Below are 20,820 nucleotides of genomic sequence, written 5' to 3'. Positions count from 1 at the left end.
ATATATTGATGTTTGTTCTATTTGAAATCATTCCATCTGGAGAACATTTCTGAAACCTTGTACACAAACTTTTATACACACACTACACAACTGTAACATCTGTGGAACCTTGATTAAAGCCTCCTGGGTTCTCAGCAGAACATTTGTAGAGAACATATCAACTGTGTGTCCGTGTGTCCAGTATAAATGATCAGACAAGTCGGACTGGTTGTACTGGGTTGGATATATTTTTTACTGGGAGAGTGAAGCTGCAGTTTGTCTGCAGGCAGAACGAAGGACAGACTGTATTTACATTCTCCAGCTGTGAGGATCACAAACAGCCGAGTCTTCATCGATCAGACTCACTCCACATTTACCACCAGACTCAGATGAATAAGGAGAAAGCGTTCTGGTTTGTACCTAAGCTACAAATAAAAACAGACATTTTCATTGTCGGCTTTCTTAATTGCGAAGAGTCTGGCACTGAAAAGTTCTGCTTGTTTGAATCAGAAAGATAAAGAAACATGTTTACACATTTAATAAAGACAAACAAACAGGAGACAAACTGTAACAGCGACTTCTGTTAAAAACTGTTGGAATTATTTATATTTCAAAAACACTAATAAGCGTGACATTGTAATTACATATCATAATTACAAGATCCTTTCTTGTAATTATGACCACTTTCTTTTATAGAAATTTTTTTCATGACAGATTTCTGAGCAAGGGATTTCCGATAATTTCAGGAAAAATATCTCTTAATTATAGCATTTTTTTTTAAATGATGAAATCTAATAAAACAGATATAGTTTTTATGCAACTGAGACAAATTGTTTTCTTTTAACCGAGATAAAGAAGTCATGATTACAGGAAAATTCATGACATCTTTTCTCAGAATTAAATATAGCTATCTTGCAATTATTAGATATGAATATAAAGAAAAAAAATATCAAAATTGCAGATAATTGTGCAATTCCAACAGTTGTCCTGTGATTCAAATATACATTACTACATAGCTACAAGAATTTTATCTTGTACTTATTAAATATGAATCTTATGCAAATGAGAAAATATAGTTTTCATGAAATTATGAAGTAAAGATCTCAATCTCTACTGTTTTCTCATAATTACAAGAAAAGCATTTTCTTGAAGTTATACAGGAAGTCCTCATTACGAGTGAACTTCATGACGTTTTGTCAAAATTATTTAGGAACTTTTAATTATAAAGGTCCAAATCTTATCTGTATAATAAGTTACAAGAAATTTTCTCCAGTTTGTTTTCTTTAGTCAGTGTGATGTTGTTTTGTAGGAATACCAAGGTGTGAAATATTGGAACAGTCCATCATGCGCAAAGCACAAAGACCAGAAGCGGGCTGAAACTATGAAACTTAGCTCATCAAAATCAAAATAAACCCACCTTCAAACAAATACAAAACTGTTGCACACTAAATGTCGGTATACTCCCTTAAATAAGCGGAACACAACAGTTAAAATTAAAACGTTGAGGACAGATAAAACATGTTGTGTGGCTGTTTTCTGTGAAGCCTGGCGCCGTGCAGTGATGCCAATCGGCCTGGAGACTCGGCCTGGAAAACATTCAGGATTACAAACATCATTTAAAGTCTGAAAGGTTCATGCACAAGAACAAAAACAAAATCCCATTGAAAGAAAACAAAAAAAAAAACAAAAAAAACAAACAAACAAACAGATCAACTTAGAGAAAAGAGAACAGCTGAGAATTATAAAAATAAGGTGGAGGAGTATTCTGCTGGTTAGACGTCAGCATTACTGATGCATACACACATCTACTTTTACATACAAGTTATAGAATTTCTTAATAACACTTTGGTTTAGTTTAAAACAAACTATTGTAAGCTTTGTAATACAGGAAACAGATCTCCATCTCTTTAAAAAATTGTTAAATTAAATCAAATAAAAAAAGAATGGTTAAACATTTTAATTTGTTTTTCAATCAATTTAACAGCAGATGAGGAAAATAACATCAACAGACTTCACATCAGTTGAACTGTACAGTATCTACACAGCTGTTGCTGCCGCGGCAGGAACTGATGTCACACGGCAACAGACGCTTGATAAGACGACTCATCAAACAATCACAGAACAGCATCAGCTGCTAGCTGCAGTGTCGGATTATGAAGTGTGAGGAGCGTGGGTTCGTCAAAGATCTCTTTTAAAATATTCACTAAATGTTCATTAACACAGAAACTCACTAGTCTCTTGCACTATGAGATGAACTATTATCATAAAAAAGTTGTAATGTTTTGAGAAAAAAAGTCACAGTATTTTGAGAAAGAGTTCATACGTTCACAAACAACATGTTGTATGGGGTGATTAAATTCTGTCTGTGCACATAGAACAAGAACCAGACTTTTACTGCAGGAACCCTGAAATAACTCCTCACACTTCACATCCCTATTCACGCAGCTTTGAGATGGAGAATCATCTCCAACAGCTCCAGCTGCTACCAATCACACCTGGTTTAACGCCTCACGTCTCTGATCAAACTTCCACTCTAATGAAAGCACAAGAAGTAAAAAGACCTCAGAGGAGACAGGAAGATGAAGTCTGTCTTTCAGTCGTCTGTCCTCGCTGACCAGTCTGAATCTGAGTCCCAGTTCTGACTCCGCCTCCTTCCACCAGTAAATTTGACCTCACCGCGGGGGCTCCGCCTCCTCCTGCCTGCTGAAATTTCAGTTTTCTATAATGCATTCTGGTTGAAGCAGGTACATCATCTGACGGACGAGCTCTGATTAGCCAGGCTATCCCGAGGAGGCGGGGCCTGAAGCAGGATGCCGCTGAATTCTGTCCGACTCAACAAAGAAAGACGAGTCCAATAGAAACGATAGCTGCCTTGTCAACCAATCACCAAGCCCAGTCGGTGTGGGGACCAATCAGAAGTCCTCCAGTGACCCAGAGGAGCAGTGACATCACAGGTGAATGGAAAGGTTTTTATTGCTGGAGCTCCAACACGTTGCTGCTCACCGATTAACTCTGTATTCTTAGTAGCTGATGTTTGTTGCTAAGCAACAGTAGCAACAACACCGTGAAGTGAATCAGCTGCAGGAGAAAGAAAAGCTCCAGACGCCACGTTATCAGAGCTTTGAATAATCAGAACAGCTGATGTGAGCAGGGATGAACCAGACTGAAGGGATGAGTGAAAGCCAACTGAACAACAGAAAGGGTTAAATCAGGTTTTAGCGTGACGCTCTGGCACTGCCCCTTGCTGGCAGGGGCAACAGAACTGCATTGTGGGTATGTTGAGAGAAACTGAGGGTGTGCTACAGGTGCTGGTGAGGGACAATCTGAACAGACGAGACGACGATCAGAAAAAAATTAACTCTGTGAAACACAGAAACCTTAAACAACCTTCCAGCAGGTGAGTGGGCGTGGCCCGATATAACCCCAGACCCTCTAAACAGCAGCCATTTTGTCTCGAGGACTGCTGCTACTACTGCTGCTGCTGCTGCTGCTGCTGCTGTTGTTGTTGTTACTGTTGTTGTTGTTGTTGTCATGGCCTCCTGGTGACATTACATCGCTCTGCATCCTATCAGAGGCCTTAGGGGCGGAGTCTCTGTCTGCAGGAGCAATGTGGGCGGGGCCAGGAGAGGACAGAGAGGAGGTGCGGGAGGAGGCGGGGCGGTATGCTGCTGTCAGCTCGGCCAGACGCTCTGGAGTCGGAGCCCACTTTGCGAAACCTGCATCGTTCTGAAGAAAGAGTACTGCAGTACCGTGTACCGCCCGGTAGTACATCTCATCTCTGTAAATACACAGACAAAGATTAATGCAGTACTGTGCAAACTGCAGTATAGTATTAAGTTCAATATCAGTGCAGTATCAGTGTAGTACAGTGTAGTATCAGTACCTCTTGCAGATGTGCTGACTCCCGGACCGATACTCATGTTCGTAGGCCGTGACACTCAGCTGGTGACGGAGGAATCGACTTGCCTCCATGCGGGTTAGGGCCGGGGTCACAGGGTCGCGCCACTCAGGGACGAAGACTATGAAGGACAGAGGCTCGGAGGACTGATTCAACAGCTCCTGCCAGAGAGACAGACAGCAATTTGTCCACCTGGATATGCAAGACAAGTACAGACCAGTACAGTCTGGCTCAGACCAGTACGGCCTGGGTTCGAGACTGATTCAAACCAGAACGGACCAGTATAATGCAAGCCAATACACTCCAGACCGGTTTAAAATTAGTACGGATCAGTACGTAAGACTGACCTCAAAGTGCGTCACCATGGTGTCCATCAGCTCTTCGCAGAATGGAGGGTTAGCTTCAAATGAGCCGCTGACTGGAGAGAACGACAGGAACGGCCTGAAAACACACGATCAGTTACTGAACGTTCTACAATGATAGACGGGGACGAACAGGTTGCCGCTGTCCCACAGTGTGCAGGTGATCAACGCCGGTCTCACCCTCTGGATCCGAAGAAGCCGTCAATGTCGGGGAACGCTGAGCAGAACTGTTTGAAGTAGCAGTTGAGCGGCGAGGCGAAACACTCGAAGGAAACTCCAAACTGTCGGTTCAACGCTTCAAACACCGTCACTGGCAGCGCCCCCTGCAGGCCTGTCCCCTCATTAGCACCGCTGCCGAACATCTCCTGGACACACACAGACACACCTCGTTAATGCACTAGCGGACAAACGGTCAGGTGAGGTCAGGTAAAAGCTGATAGGGCAACAAAGAGACGGCTGACCTGGTATCTCTTCAGGAGGCACCAGACTCTGGACAAGAACTTCTCGAAGCGGGGATCATCTATGCAGCTGTACCTGTACAACAACTCCTGGACGGACAGACAGAAGGCAGAGAGACAGACGGTCAGATCGACAGACAGACGGGTCAATATAAACAGAAACAGATGTTCTTTTGACATTATTTTCCAGGTGAATGTTGCCCTCTGCTGGTGAAGAGTACAAATGAACTATTATTGATTAACTCCGGCTGCTGCTGTCTGTTGTTTCAGCTACTGTCAATGAAAGTAAACACTTCCCGCAGAGATGTTTCACATTAAAAACCTTCCAGTGGCTCAAAGCTCCCTGATGGTCACATAACAGTGATAAAGAAAAGTAGAAGTGAGTGGAGTTATATATAACACATACAGTGGTAAATCTGGAGAACCATACAGAATAAAGTTTCCTGAGCGACCTGCTCACGTTTGTTTGACACCTGATGTTACACCTGAATAGTATAGTTATATAGTATCGTCATAGTAACATCAGAGTAGTAGCACCGGTGTCAGTACTCAGAATACTATCAGCAGTACTGACCAGTTTGCTGAAGTGACCTCTGTTGACTTTGACCATCTCTCCTCTGAAGCGCAGACAGGCCACGTCATTCTCAAAGTGCAACTCCACTCGAGGGAGGGGGGGCGAGGGGATCACCAGACGAACTGGGTAACAGTAGACCAGCCGGGACTGCTGAGGGGACGCACATGCTTCTGAACACACAGAAACACACAATACAAACTTGTAAATAACAGACAGGCTATCTGTAGGCAGGTCCTGCAATTGATTCAGGACTGTCCGTGTGTGTGCTGTGTACCTGTGGGCGGGTCCTGCAGCAGGCTCAGGTGCGTCTGTCTCAAGCGCCGGCTGTAGTCTGCAGACAGCTGGTAGATCTTGGAGCATATTCCCTCCACAGAGTCTTTGGCTACGGCAGCGACATGAGGACCGCACTGTTGCCTCAGATGCTCCAGTCGGTCCTACAGACACACAAAGAGTTTCTACCATCATCAAGCGATATCCTCAGTCTGGGCCATCAGACTCCCCCCCTGCTGAACATGACCTTGATTAAGCTCCCCCCTCCTGATATCCATCTGCTGCTTCAGGACTACCCTGTTCCTGACCCCGATAGGATCCCTTCTGCAGCTCGATGGTCTCCTTCACCAGTAGGTTCTTTGGTTGACACAACAGGCACCTAAGACTTTCAGGCCACAACTCCAAGCAGATGCTTCCCCAAATTACGCATTTGAAAATGGGCCCACTAAGAATCTGCAACCCCATCTTCCCATCAAGCAGAAACAGTTCTTACAGAGGTGGGAGTTAAAGATCTTGTGGAAAGGAGCCTCAGTCCGCCCACTTTCCCCTCTGTACATGTTTGGGTTTACCCGGTCTGTCCAGTACCCCTCTTATCCAACTCAATACCAGGTGGTAAGTAGTGGTGATTGTTATGGATAATCCAATAGTAAGCCAGGGACTACACATCTTCATCAATATATGAGCAGTAAGAGGTTGAAGGTCAGCGGTTACCATGTAGTCCTCCTTGCTGGCGGAGTGATCTCGGCGCAGCCAGCTCATGGTGTCTTCTGCGTTCCACTTCACCACCTTTCTGCTCTCCGGACTCGCATTCCTGCACAGGTCAGGGGTCACAGGGGGTCAGAGTTCCCTCAACAGCAGCCTGCCCATCAGCTGATGAGTGCAGCAGCAACACACTGAGATTGGTCTGTTGTGACCTACCTGGAGTCAATCATCTTCTTGGCGGCTTCAGCGTATTTAAACAGCAGCTTCCGGGCCTCCTCTTTGTACTTGATACGAGACAACCTGAGACACACAGAAATAAATATATAATGAAACTATTAATTGTAATACTGTCCAGTCCAGGTTTAATTTTGCAAAATATGAATCTGAGTTTGAAGAGGCAGACAGTTAGTCAGACAGACAGGCACCTGATGGGGATGTCATTCATGACCTCTCTGAACATGGACGGGGAGATGATGGGGTCACAGTCACTCGGCAGTAAAGGGTCATGACCTTTGTCGATCACTTTCCTCTCCAGTAGCCAACGGTTGAATGACTCCCGGGGCGGATCAATACCTGGATCACAGACGTGAAACTTGTTAACAAATGGACTTTCAGACAGTAACATAACCTTAAATATGGTTCAAATATCCAGGAGACCAACAAGTTAATGGACTGTACTTATACAGCTTTTATACACTCACATCGATGGCAGTGAGCGAGACCTGCTATACTTGCTGAGCAACAGCCATCCCAAGTCAGTCAGTCAGTCAGTCAGTCACGACCCCCCCCCCATACTTTAGTGGTCACACACAGTTGCCACTAACAACCACTGATGTCCCCAGCCCCTCATGATCATTCATCATTCATCCATTCAGCTTCAGTCAGAACAGCTGTCTGTACCTGCTCCCATTTCACTCAAGCGCAATGCAACTTGACAACAGTCGTCCTCAGTCTCCATGTCAGATCAAACAGTTACAAACATGACTACGGTGCACTCTGCACGACCGCCAGAGCCGGTGTGTAAGGGTGTTTTCAGACAGTTCGGCCCTGTTTATCAGCTGTGTATTGTCCTGTCAGCTGTTACGGTACCTTCTCTCTGGTGACACAGCTCGTGGTAGTGTTGTCTCAGTTTCGTGACCAGCTGAGCTCTCTGCATCTCAATCTCAGGGTGGGGGGGCAAGTGGCTGGCTGGGCGGTGCTCTCTGATCACAGCGTTCGTCTGAATGTCCAGATCCCAGTAGATACTTAAGACGACAACAATGAACAACTTTAAAAACTTAACTTTAAAACCTCCACATCGACAAACAAGAAGATATGAAGAGGTGCTCAAGGCGGTAAAAGGAAGGGACACGGCCTCAGTACTCACACAGCTGGTCTGTACGGGGCAGGGGCGGGGCTTGGAGTTGTAGGTGTGGCTGGTGGGGCCTGTTTGTCTTCGGGGGCGGCGCTCCAAGGTTTGACCCCGGGTGTGCTGGGAGAGATGGGTGTGGTGGGCTCCACCTGGAAAAAGACAGACTTTGTTAGATTACACACAAATAGTTAGAGGACTCAGCTTCCCATGAGTCACTGCACACACCACCTGTTGGCTGGTTCTTAGTCAACAAAGGTTTCGACTGAACATGATGCAGGCTGCACTTAAAACAGTGCCTGCTGATTAGAAATTTTATCTGACTTTTGCCAGTGCCGCAGAACGTCACCATGTCACATGACATTAAACCTCACGGGAGCAAGGCGACTGCAGCTTTCTGGGTCAGGCGCTGTAGTTGCTTTGCGGCTGCACTAACCTCCATGGCAACAGAAGTTAACCCTAACTTAAGCAAATATCTCTCAGTTTAAGTGACATGCTTGAAGTTAGGGTCCTACTTCCCCGATTCACCGACTGTATTTGTTTAATCCACGCTGACTGTTCGTGTTGACCATCACACCGGTTGAAGTAAAAAAAAATGAATGCAGCTAAAGTCACACACCGATCACCTGACCAGTTGTGTATTATAGTTCAGTTGTAGGTGGGCAGTTTTTACCTTAGCTCGTTTGACGCTGTTAGGCCCTGCCACCTGCTCCTCAGAGCTCCTCCTTTTCCTCTGACCGTTACCAAGGTTACTGTCTCCGCCCTCAGCCGGAGCCGCATTCAGACCTAAAGGATCAGACTGCAGATAGACAGACAGGTAGAGACAGGTCAGAGACAGACAGGCAGACCATATACTGTACATACTAACTATAAATAGTAACTATTACATATAAAGACATACAGTAACCATTGTATAAAACATAATCTTTATAGTATCCTGTTAATAAAATTAGCACAAAATAAAGTCAACACACAGGAACTGATGTAAAATTCAGACCAACAGACAATCAAACTTTAGAGCAAGAAAATCCATCTTCACACAGAGACCCCTGCATGTTTTTATATTATTATTACTGTTATTATCATTAATAATATTATTATTCTATTGATTAAAACAGTGACTCACAATGACGTCATGCTGACCAAGCACTGGGACCTCCCACAGGCTCTGATTGGTGAATCTGTTGAAATAATAGGGCCGGTTCTCCCTCCGAGACCAGCACTTAGCCCATCCAGCCTGGACCAGTTCATCTGTGAGACAGACAAGTCAGAGAGACATGGACGGGTCAGAGAGAGACCAGCACTTAGACCATCCCACCTGGACCAGTTCATCTGTCAGGCAGACAGGTATAGAGACAGACTGGTGTACCTGTATGGGTATGTATGCAACTGTATTTCAATCCATGTGTGTGTACTAAAATTTTTAAATATGTAAAAAAAAAATCTCCATATCCGTATTGAGAACTGCAGGTATAGAGAGATCTGTAAATGTGTAGACAAATCTATAAATGTCTATATAGATATCAATGGCTGAAAAGAGCTGCAAATACGTACAAGTCATCAGAGAGTCATCTATCAGAGATCTGCAGATGTGTGGAGACTTTTTAAACATTTACAGATCTGACTACACACACGGATTCTGAAAACACATTTGCAGATCCCTGTAGACATTCACAAATCTCAGTAGGCATTTAGAGTTCAGACAGATAGGTGAGACACAGACAGGTGTACCTGGGAGTTCAGGTGGTTTGGAGGTGGTGGATGGAGAGAGGGGTGGTCCCTGAGAGGAGGCGGAGCCAGAGGGAGACAGTATCATGGCTGCCTCCCCCTTCACCGATCCCTGGCTGTCATTCGACATCTCAACTGCTCATCAGAATGACATCTACCTGCCTGGACAGGAAGAGACACCGTTACTTTCAAAATAAACATCAGATAATGTATCAGCTGATTTCTTTCAGCAGGATAACTGACCTCTGTGCTGTATGAACAGTGAGTCAGAGTCGTATGTGCTTTTATTCCATACTGATGTTACGGTGAGCTGATTAACGTAAGCTGTAAATACGAATGTGGTTGGACCTCAATGAGGATGGCGAGAACGCATTAAAAATACCAGGTGTAAACGCAAAGCCAAGATTGGATCATTTATTATCCGGATAATGAATCTGGATGCAGATTGCATTTTATTACCAGGTAAAAACAGAGTGTAAAGTCGTAGCTGACTGTCTTAAAAAAAAAAAAAGATGAATCAAGCATCAAATATAACTGTAGATTAATTTTAAGTGCCCCTATGTGGGTCTGTAAAATGTCAACCAGTCTATGTCAGCTTCTCTAGGTGCTGAAAGCGTCTACTCCTAAACTGAATGAATCTTTTTCTCCTCATAAAAACATTATCAAAGTTTATCGTCATAACAACAGACCAATACGTCATGCTACCACAAGAAAACCTGTTTTAACGAAACAAGTCATTTGTTTTCATTGACATTCGTTGTTGTGATGTTTTTGGTTTGATTTGACTGATGGGTGATTCATGTTAAAACAGCATGAAGGGATATCTTCTTATAACATTACAAACTGAACTACAGCAGAAAAAATCTGTCATTTAATTTAACATACAGAAAAGAAAATAATAATTCAGCTAGTCTAATCAAATATCCAGAAGAAAAAATAAATCAATTTTAGAGTAATTTGGGTTTTAGATGAGAAATCTCAAGATCTCAAGGATGTTTTTCTCTGGTTTCCAACATTTTAATCGACCAAATGATTAATCAGTCAAACAAGTAGATTAGTCGCTAATGGCAGGGATCGTTAGTTGCAGCCTAATAAAGTTGATTCCATAAAACCTGTGTGACAGTGGTAATGGATGATTTAGTGTGTATATAAGTCTGACTTTATCGGGTTTAAACGTCATACTGACACTTTTACGGATTTTCAGTTAAACACGTCGGAGGGAAAATGAAAGTCCGGGCCGAGTGGTTTATCATGACGGGCTGAATGTGGCGGCAAACTGAACGATTTCAGTGTTTACATCTGATCCCGAAGATCAATAACCAGCAGATAAGCCAGAGCCTGTTTGTATCGGCGTTTAATCAAAGCGCCATGTTAATAAATTTCATCTTTCCTGGTGTTTTCTCTCATACGCAGGGACGAGCGCCATGGTTACACGCATGCGCCTGGCAGGCTTTCCGAACAAACACGGAGGGGGAGGAGGTGGAAGGAGGGGGAGGACAACAAAAGGCTGCGGCTGCTCCTCCGGAGTCCGGGCTGAACACACGGACACCGCGGCGGTCGGTACTGGTCTACAGCGGCGTCAAACTGGGCTAAAGTAGTTCAAACACATAGAGAGGGCGTTGGGCCGTCGTTAGCTCCGTCGTTAACGGCCATTTCGCACGGCCCGCTCGGAGCGACAGCTGCTGTTTAGGCGCCACTTCTGTTACAAGATGGCGGACACGCCCCTGCCACAGCGCGGCGCGTCCTGCACAACATTTCTGCTCTGGTCTACGAACCCAGCCGCCCTGCGCACCGGTGACCCGGTTCATCTGAAGGCCTGAACATTCCGCCGCGCCTCGGTGCAGTCGGAGCGGCTCTGCGGGGCCGCCTGCCCTTACCTTGATCGGTTAAGTTGCGGAGAGTTGCGGGTTCTGTGTGTTTGTTTCGGGTCCTCCGCTCCGCTCCCTCCCCGCCTGCTCAGACATCTTTACAGGGACCCGGGTTGAGCCACTGCGCAGACGCGGCGATTTCCCTGCTTCCTGTTCCGAGGTGTCCTGCTCCCACCGCCATGTTGAGCAGGTCACAAGACCCAAACACGAAAGGTCCCACAAAACGTTACAAAAAAAGTCTTAAAAACACCGCTCCTCACCTCAAGAACTTCAGAGGGGTACCTTAAATGGTACAAATGTCACTGGTTAACTGCCCTAGGTAAAAAAAAAAAAAAATCCTGTAAATTTAAAAGAAAACAGGCCCGTTTCAGAGATGAAGAAATTGGTTAACTTCCAGCTTTCCTTCACTAATGGAAGTAAATGAAGCCTGAGCTTCAATTGGCTTCTTTGCCTGGGCCCCCCAGAATCTAGGATCACCATTGAAGCAAAGCAACCTGCAAGTGCAACACATTTGTGGGAACTCAGCTGCTGGATGAGTCAAAAAATGTAGATTAAATTTAGTTAAACAAGAAGGTTCCATGTTGTTTCTTTTGTTTAGTTTGTTTTTATTAAATCTTTTAATTGTTCAATGCTTTAATTTCAGAAACACTGACAACATTAAACTAAATTGCAGTAACATCTGGAAAAAATTAAGGTGTTCTGTGCATTACCTTGTTGTAACAGTCTTATGAAAGATATAAAGGTTTGATCTTTACCACAAAATTTTCACATTGCTAAATAAGTGAAGGACTTTAGAAATTTCATACAGTGAAATTTTTTAGAAAGTTTTAAAACAATTTTGACGTAAAGACATTTTCTCTGGTTAAAAACTTATGAGTTTCTCTAAGACTTTAAGACCATTAAAACGTTTTTTATATATATGGTCTGTATGTGCGTGGTATAAAGATGAAAATATTTTTTAAAATGTAAAATTCCGTATTCATATATTCCATAAGTTACAAATGAAAGGAATTTACGTCATACATACGTCACAATTCAACTCTAACCTGTAACAATCTCACCCTGAAAATGGATGAATTATCAATATTAGTGATATAATGTTTTCATCTGGGTTTTAATATTTTTTTTTCTTTGGTTTATTTTTTAATCTTTGTGTTGCACTTTTATTCATTTCACAATGTGTTTTTGTTTTGTCATGACCAGGTTACAACAGTATGATGTTTCTATGAAATACAACAGTAAAACTGAGTTAACAGAGGAAAGAAATTTGTTTAAAAAAAGCTACAACACAAACACATTTAATATGAACTTCTTGTTCAGTCAGTATTCATCTGAGCCTCTATTAAAGTATAATTTCTATTAAAGTAGAAGTTCTTTTGACAGATTTTCATATGTTTTTATTTTATTTCAGCAAAATAAAAACTTCAGATTTTTACAGTCCACAAATAAAATCATAACATTACATTAATGGTATATATCAGACACGAATCAGAGCACCAGCAGGTTTACTGTTAGTTATTAATTACCAATTAGGTTATCATAAGTTAGGTTCTTAGTGGTCAAAGTAGTTAAAGGGTTAAACTCTTCTTGGTGTATAAAAATAAAAATGAGCTTGAAACATTCTGCAGTATGTCTGAGGTCAGAGGTCATGGTTTAAACTCAGCTCGATGGTCAGGTGTTCACAGGTGTTTTGAAGATCTGCTGAACCCATTAAAACCCAAAGACCTCCTCCAGAACATCAGCAGTCAGCTGAGACCAGGTGTCAGGATGATTATTCAGGACTGGAGGTCTTTCTCAGTGCAGAGCAGCCAAGGTCAGACTCACGTACCTACTCACAAACATGAATTTGAAGTCAGGAGTCTAGACTCTCAGGGATGGGAGGAGTAGTTTGTACCTGGGAGAGCAGTGTTCTCACTGACATCAGCTGCTCAGCTTCACCTGTCTGTACCTGACGAGTACCTTTCTGACCTGACTGTACCTGACTGCACCTGTCTTACCTGACTGTACCTGACTGCACCTGACTATACCTGTCTGTACCTAACTGTAACCATCTGACCAGACTGTACCTAACTGCACCTGTCTTACCTGACTGTACCTGACTGACCTGACTATACCTGACTGTACCTGACTGTAACCATCTGACCAGACTGTATCTGACTGCACCTGTCTTACCTGACTGACCTGACTGTACCTGTCTGTACCTGACGAGTACCTTTCTGACCTGACTGTACCTGACTATACCTGACTGACCTGACTTTACCTGACTGCACCTGACTATACCTGACTGACCTGACTGACCTGATTGCACCTGACTATACCTGTCTGATATGACTGACCTGACTGTACCTGACTATACCTGTCTGTAACCATCTGACCAGACTATACCTGACTGACCTGATTGCACCTGACTTTACCTGACCGACCTGACTGTACCTGATTGCACCTGATTGTACCTGACTGCATCTGACTATACCTGACTGCATCTGACTATACCTGACTGTTCCTGACTATACCTGTCTGTACCTGACTGTAACCATCTGACTGCACCTGACTGTAACCGTCTGACCAGACTGTACCTGATTGCACCTGACTGACCTGACTGTAACCATCTGACCTGACTGTACCTGACTGTACCTGTCTCACCTTACTGTACCTGACTGTACCTGTCTCACCTGATGGTACCTGACTATACCTGACTGACCTGACTGTTCCTGACTGTAGCTGTCTGTAACCATTGGACCTGTCTGTACCTGACTTTACCTTCACACTAAATAAGAATAAAATTTACACTGTATAAATAATATCAAAGATAAGATCACTGTAAGGAATTAAATCAAAATATCTAAACTCTACAGAGACATCACACTGTTATAAACAGGATGATGACCAAGCACTAACATGTTGTGAATCTAAACAGTCTGACCTGAAAAATATCACAACTTAATAAAGTGACATAAAAAAAGGCAACTCTGAGTTTAACTCAAAATCTCTAAACCATAGCTGTCACACAGTCAACTCCTAATGTATCTTGAAAAACAGACAGAGTGAGATGTCTTCAGATCATCTGGACTTAACCTGGTCAGGTGTCAGGAATCAGAGGTCAGGAGTCAGAGGTCAGACCTCAAATGCCAGGTGCCAGAGGTCAGATGTCAGATATAAGGTGTCAGAGGTCAAATGTCATGTATCAGAGGTTAGCCGTCAGAGGTCCAATGTCAGGTGTCAGAGATTTGGTGTCAAAGGTCAGAGGTCAGGTGTCACGGAGTCCTCTTGTTGCAGCAGCAGGTCGACGGCAGACTCGACGTCCTCCACCACGTGACTTGGTTCCACCAGGTCTGGCTCCAGGACCAGGTCTCTGTGACCGTGGAACACTTTCTCCGTGATGGTGCCACTCTGGTTGCTAGGCAACGGGGAGCGAGGGTTATAGACACCTGTGCACACCTGAGGACAGGTAGAGCAGCTCTGTGTTAATGACAGACCTCATTCATGTTGTTGTCAGAAGGTCAGTGTCAGTCTACTGTGTTATACTATTGTACTGTAGCTACTGCATCTTATTGTTGACCTACAGTAAATAACCACTGAAGAAGACAATTACATGTTGTTGAAAACTTGCTGTTGTATCTGTAGTGAAGGTGTTTGAACATCTGTACGTACCAGTATGGAATGACACTGAGCAGCAGCAGACACAAGCTCCTCCTCTGGGACCACCATTGTCACCTGACTCCCCGTTCCCTGGGCAACAAACTTGGTGCTTGTTGTCATGGCAGCGTGCTGCTGCACCAGGTAACGGTTGTAGAGGTTAGCACCGTAGATGTCTGTCATCAGGTTGTCACTAGGTAACAATAGGAAGATCGTTTGGTTACCAAACAGCATTGACAGCCTTACAGGTTGTTGACAGCAGAGTTGGGACCAAATCTTTGTTTCTCAAGTCACAAGTCTCAAGTCTTTCCACTCAAGTCCCAAGTTAATTCTTGAACTTTGAGTTGAATCCTAAACCAGTCATAATGCACTCTTCACCAATTACAGATACAGATGGTTCAGTGACCCGACAGCGTAGACAGTGTTATGAACAGTTTGGTTACCCGACAGCGTAGATGGTGGTTAGCTTGCGGTTGGGGTTCTGCAGCCTCAGCAGATGTTCGGCGTACTGGTAAGTGAGCAAACTAGGTTTTCCGAGCAGTGCTTGGTACTGCAGCTCCCGACCCGTCATCTTCCTATAGACCGACTCCAGACACAGCATGAACATCCCATGACCAAACCTGCAGTAACACAGCAGGGCCAAAACTATAAACACCACCATCCCGACAGAAGGGTATATTGATCCTAGGCTATACTACTAACAAAACATGTTAACGAAACTGATCAGTTATTGAAGTATTGATTTTTTTTGTTTTTGTTTTGTCAGTTACCGTGGAGACGGGGCCTCGGCCATCCACATCAGGTCCATGTTACAGGCGAGAACTGGTAGCTGAGCTGACAACTGAGCGTCATACTCACAGCCGGGGCTGCCATTGGTCAGGAGCACGTCAATCAGCAGTTGCAGGTTGGTCTCCCATCTAATTGGCTCTCCGAACAGGATAATCGCTATGGCAACACAGGAAGTCAGTGAGGAAAAATCAACAAAATAAAAGCGAGGAAAACTAAAGGGATAGATAAGGTGCTGTTTAATCATATTTTTCACCGTCATACTTTATTATTCCCTTTAACCTGTTTGATTAAAATTCAGCTCATTACTTTAATTTTAAATTATATTTATGTTTTTTTGTGTGTACATAGGCTATGTATACTTAACTTCTTTTGCTGTTAAAAAGTCCAACATAAAAACATTTTCTAATAAATAAACATATTTCCATACCACTCATTCAACCTTTATTTACACAAGATGAGAACATACCAACAAACTATTTAACTATTTAACTTGTTTGCAAAGATTATGGCTCTAAACAAGACAAAGTGTAGATACAGTAAGAAGAAATAAAGAAATCTGAATATTGTATATCAACTGTGAAAGCTTCACTGTATTAAAGAAAAGGATTATCACTGAAAGGTCAAATTAGTATTTATCACTATATGAATTAGATGGCGAGACAAACAAAAATTAGCTAAATAAAAACAAAAATATTAAAATAAAACAATGAACTCTTTTGTTGTTGTGTGTTTGTAGTAGTTACCTTCTATTTTGGGAAGAGTCTGCAGAAGAGACGACTGAAAGAGAACAAACACTGTTAAATCACTGATACTGATGAAATGTGGATTTTCACTGACATATAATCAAACATAAAAGAGTACAACACAAATAAAGTTTGTCTCTTTAAACCTGCTCCTGTGCAGTTGAGGCTTCACACCCTGTAGTCAGTATTAAGGACGCCAAAGGGTTAAAGCCCATTTTGATCTCAGGACTAGGACTGAGTCACAGGTGCACTACTCACAGGTAGTTTGGGTCGCCTGTTGTGATCCACCATGTCCAGCAGAGGGTGATGTTCTCTGAGCTGCTCGATGTTCACCACTTTCTGAAAACCTAAACTGACGATGACATGGTCAAGGCTTCAACACGCCAAACCGCAAATCATGAACAGTGACAGAACTGTCAGTGTGTTTTTCTGTGTTCTGTTTCTCTATGTCATATTTTTCAGATCACAGGGTTTTTTTTTATCATAAAGAGACAAACTGAGATCATAAAGAATCACATATAAACACAAAAAGCTGAACTTATATACAAAGTTTGAAACATTGAACACATGTTCAGTCCTCAGAATAAAAACACTCATATCAACACAAGCTTCACTGTTTCACAATTCTCCAGATTTTAACATCATTATCAGGTGAAACAGAGCCGCTGATTACTGCAGCACCACTGTCATCATGTGCAATTGTAAAACATCAGTGAGAAAAAGGGGAAAAGGAATCAAATTTATCTTCTTCTGATTCCTGCCTGATTACTAAATTCTAATATTACTGCAGTGGTATTTCATATGATTACAAGTGATGTAAATATGTGATGTTTTGTGTGATTAATAAAAGCTCATCTTGGTGATCAGACCCTTTTATGTTAAAATGCAACATTTATATAATGTGATTAAGATGTCTTTATTTTGTATGTTCACTGAGATTTTGAAGCCAGAATTAAGAATTCAGCATTTTGTGAACAGAATTTTTAAATGTTGATTTAAAAATTGGGCAAGCCGCTTTAAAATATTGTAGTAGTGTTTCTCTTGCTCACTTCATAGCCTACATTCAGATGTCATAACATTTATTTTCCAGGCTCTGTAAAAAATTTTATAAATATAAAACCTTTGTGGATAAAAAATTCATGCCACTCAGCAAAAACTGAGCCTGTTTGAAGTTGTAGGTGTCCCGTCAACAGTTTTACAGATGCCTTGTTTATAAAGGAGATCTAGTTCGAAAATGCGTTTAGTGGGGGCACCACATCACAACTATTGATACAGACATGATTCATGATCTGTGGTTGCTGTGAACCTCTGATGTCAAAGGTCAACTGGGAAGGATACGTGTGGGCGATGTCGGTCACTGGTCCTTGTCCTGACACCAGGACACATTTATCATGGAAACTCTTCAACATTCGCAAAGGACTGTGGGAAAGAACCACCTGCTCAGGAGCGATCTACAGAAAGAGAGAGGTCACATGACTGTGATGGTCCAATCACAGCACAGCAAAACAACGTTATGAATAAAACACACAACAAAATATACCATTAAAATAAAACAAAAATTTAATTTAATAATAATTTTTATGAATTCAGTTAATTTAATCATTGCATACAACTTTATTAAATAAAAATTGATTCAAACAAAAGGTAGAACCAAACAAAATAATTACAAAAGAAAAACAAAAAAGAAAAACAAATGGACAACTACATTTGACAAAAATGTAGATATGATTCTGTCATAAACAAGATCCACATCAATGAAAACAGAAATAATGCAACATAATTTTAAGAAATAATAATTCAATAAAAAAAACATGAATGTAAAAAGTCAACTATATAATAATTCCTCTTACAAGAAAGCAGATGTGACAATCATGTTTTCACCTATGAAATTAACCTGTCTCTGTCTTCCACTGTCTCTCTGTCCTCTACCTGCCTGTCCTCCACTTATCCGTCTTACCTTGACGTCCAGCAGGCGAGAGAGCTGTTGGGCCTTGTGATGTCTCTGACAGCTTCCTGCGTTGGTGACAAAGACGACAGGAAGCAGGAAATTATTGTTCCGGTCCAGAAGCTTCCGGAAAGCTCGTCGAGCAGCTGGGATCACTTTGCCACCGCGGAGCAGGACGCCGTCCACATCAAAGAGGATGCCCGCCTGGTGGTGACAGACAGGTGAGGCAGAGCCAAGCGAGAGAGAGGCAGACAGGTAAGACAGAGACAGGTGGGAGAGACAGAGAGAAAGGTGAGAGAGACAAAGCAACATGAGACATGTTTCAGTCATTTCAGCACATAAATCATTCTCTGGCACTAGTTCGTTTTCACTTATCAACTCATTACATCTTATTCATTAAAATCATTGTTATGATGATTTAACAAAAAAGATGTTTAAAAGATGTTATGCATATGTAGTACATGTAGTACAATTGTTAGAAATAATCTGTTTTCCCCGTTATTAGACTCAAGACTCAACAGAAGTTTACTGTTCACCCATCCATATACAGGCACATAATAAGGACTAACTTTTTTCCTATGGACATTTCATTTATTCACATCTCTTATCTAAGTTCACTCACTTACATCTTACTTTCCAACTTAACCGAAACTTAAATAGATCTGTAACAAACTCAAAACCCCAAAACCCAAGTTAATGGGGACAAAAACTAGGTCCCGTCAAGGGAGGGGAGTCCCCATAATGTCAGTAAGTTATCAGGTTTATGTCCCTATAAAACACACACACACACACTGACCTGTCTGCTGGTCGACATGTATCTGACCGTCTGCTGCAAGAAACCTCGGCACCACATGACTGGTCTGTCTGCAGAGAGCTGCCGTGTGCTGCTCATTTATACTCACACAGCTGTGACATCATCAGGGGGGGGGCCGGGCTACAACATGACAGTGATGTCAGTCAGATAAACTACAATACATTTATTTATCAATAGATACAGTCTGTTGTTTGTCACTGTGGCAGCATGCTGAGTCCCATCAGCAGAACACAAACAGCTGATTTTACTCCCATCGGCTGACAAAGTAAACAACAACAACAACAACTAACTGTCACAGAGCAGACAAAACAGAAGAAGAAGAAACAGGAAACAACCTCATGAAGTCTCTACCTCAGTGGGAGTGGTTCGCAGCAGAGACCAGATCTCCCAGCTGTACTTGTCTTCACTGGTTACCAGTAAAATAGATTTTACTTTATTCTTTTGTTTTTAAAGCTCTGCATGAACCAGCACCAGGTAACATCTCTGAATCCCTCAGATCTGCTGACCAATCACAATGTGTTCTCTGTGCAATGATGTTTGTTGTGATTTTACACCAATATTCTACACTTTTATTAATTAAGTTAGATTCTCTTTATAATGTGTGTTTGATTCTAATCATCAGTCAAATAAACTTACATATTAATCTCTGTGTAATTCACTTTGGGTTTTCAGTAAGCTCCAAGAATAAACTGATTGAATCTGTGCGGCTCCACCCCCTTTAGCCCTGATTCTTATTGATTGATGAAATTTGAAAAATCCAGATGTTTTTCCCTTTAATTGTCACAGAATCTGTTTCAAAAATCCGCTGGGTATGTTATACCGCACCAGTCAGTCCCCCCCTGTTGGTCTGATCTAAATATCTAAAAATATGACCAGGTATTTGATCATAAATCAAAGAATTGGAAAAATTGAAACGTGGCCTGATGATGGGGCTAGATGACAACGAGGAGGATCCGCAGTTATTCCAGTTCATCCTGAGGGGAACATGAACGTCAAGCTAAAAGTATTCATGACATTTAAAACTTACATTTGTTTTATTTTTCATTTTAAGCAAACAGAAACCCGAAAATATCACAATACCTTGTACATGCAAACAAACAACAATAAAAACACACAAACAAAGAACTTATTATAACAAGTGGATACAAATACATTAGTCAAACTACATGGTTTATTAAAATAAGACACTTTAATTTGGTAACATTCCCTTTCTCTATGTCGTTCCTAAGTCTTGATAAAAAAAGTTTCAGGACTTTAGAGGCGTCAATGCTACAGAGCCATCCAGCTGCAAAAATTGAGTCAACACTGCAGAGTAAAACACACACACACACACACACACACACACACACACACACACACACACACACACACACACAAGCTGCTGATTAAATGTGGCTGATGGCAGTTTTCTCTCACATGACATCACATGCAGCGTTCAGCCATTAATCAGCCAATCACATGCTGCAGCAGGCTGCCACCAATCAACCAATCAGCTGCCAGATTGAAACCACATGATGAGACACAGAGATACTCAGAGGAACCTGAGGAACGAGGACAGACACACAGATTTTCATACAGTGATTTGACAACACTGTGTCCATATGTTGTGATGCAAAAAAAAGAGAAACTCTTTGGATCTGAATAGAAACCACAGTCACGTATATCAATATAAATATGTAAATATGTTTTGACACAATGTAAACACT

At 42.2% G+C, this 20,820-nt stretch overlaps 2 protein-coding genes across 3 annotated transcripts; both read right to left on the bottom strand.

The window, feature by feature from the left end:
- Position 1: 1 nt before the first annotated feature.
- On the bottom strand, positions 2–11,292 carry pcif1 (phosphorylated CTD interacting factor 1). Of its 2 annotated transcripts, none has more exons than XM_023408273.2 (16): positions 11,197–11,292; positions 9,323–9,481; positions 8,718–8,842; positions 8,265–8,390; positions 7,610–7,743; positions 7,333–7,487; positions 6,663–6,816; positions 6,460–6,543; positions 6,253–6,352; positions 5,546–5,705; positions 5,272–5,441; positions 4,701–4,787; positions 4,420–4,604; positions 4,225–4,318; positions 3,863–4,038; positions 2–3,757 (listed from the first exon to the last, which is right to left on the bottom strand). In XM_023408273.2, the coding sequence occupies exons 2-16, from the start codon at positions 9,447–9,449 to the stop codon at positions 3,412–3,414; spliced, it is 2,223 nt and encodes a 740-aa protein (XP_023264041.1). In that variant the 5' UTR covers positions 9,450–9,481; positions 11,197–11,292; the 3' UTR covers positions 2–3,411. The 2 variants fall into 2 exon arrangements, with proteins under 2 accessions (XP_023264041.1, XP_023264042.1); XM_023408274.2 differs by having other exon boundaries at positions 6,669–6,816.
- Positions 11,293–12,318: 1,026 nt separating this feature from the next.
- LOC111656520 (haloacid dehalogenase-like hydrolase domain-containing 5) lies at positions 12,319–19,153 on the bottom strand. Its single transcript, XM_023408250.2, has 9 exons — positions 19,097–19,153; positions 18,313–18,504; positions 17,694–17,806; positions 16,614–16,707; positions 16,356–16,389; positions 15,594–15,768; positions 15,267–15,443; positions 14,839–15,016; positions 12,319–14,625 (listed from the first exon to the last, which is right to left on the bottom strand). The coding sequence occupies exons 1-9, from the start codon at positions 19,151–19,153 to the stop codon at positions 14,428–14,430; spliced, it is 1,218 nt and encodes a 405-aa protein (XP_023264018.2). The 3' UTR covers positions 12,319–14,427.
- Positions 19,154–20,820: the final 1,667 nt, after the last annotated feature.

The sequence above is a fragment of the Seriola lalandi genome, unplaced genomic scaffold (genome assembly GCF_002814215.2).
Source record: "Seriola lalandi dorsalis isolate HSWRI2012SDOR001 ecotype SW California unplaced genomic scaffold, Sedor1 jcf7180002054358, whole genome shotgun sequence".
NCBI classification, from domain to species: Eukaryota; Metazoa; Chordata; class Actinopteri; order Carangiformes; family Carangidae; genus Seriola; species Seriola lalandi.
This window is presented reverse-complemented; position numbering and strand designations above follow the sequence as displayed.

Bases quoted from the DNA above. Each gene is read 5' to 3' on its own strand.
- LOC111656520 (XM_023408250.2), bottom strand. From the start codon at position 19,153: ATGTGGTGCCGAGGTTTCTTGCAGCAGACGGTCAGATACATGTCGACC. The intron at 15,769-16,355 runs GTAACTACTACA...GTGTTGCCATAG, and splicing joins GACTCTTCCCAAAATAGAAG to CGATTATCCTGTTCGGAGAG. The intron at 15,444-15,593 runs GTAACTGACAAA...GTGTTACTGCAG, and splicing joins GCCGAGGCCCCGTCTCCACG to GTTTGGTCATGGGATGTTCA.
- pcif1 (XM_023408273.2), bottom strand. From the start codon at position 9,449: ATGTCGAATGACAGCCAGGGATCGGTGAAGGGGGAGGCAGCCATGATA. The intron at 5,442-5,545 runs GTACACAGCACA...CTGTGTGTTCAG, and splicing joins GCTGCAGGACCCGCCCACAG to AAGCATGTGCGTCCCCTCAG. The intron at 4,788-5,271 runs GTCAGTACTGCT...CTGTCCGTCCAG, and splicing joins GAGGTCACTTCAGCAAACTG to GAGTTGTTGTACAGGTACAG.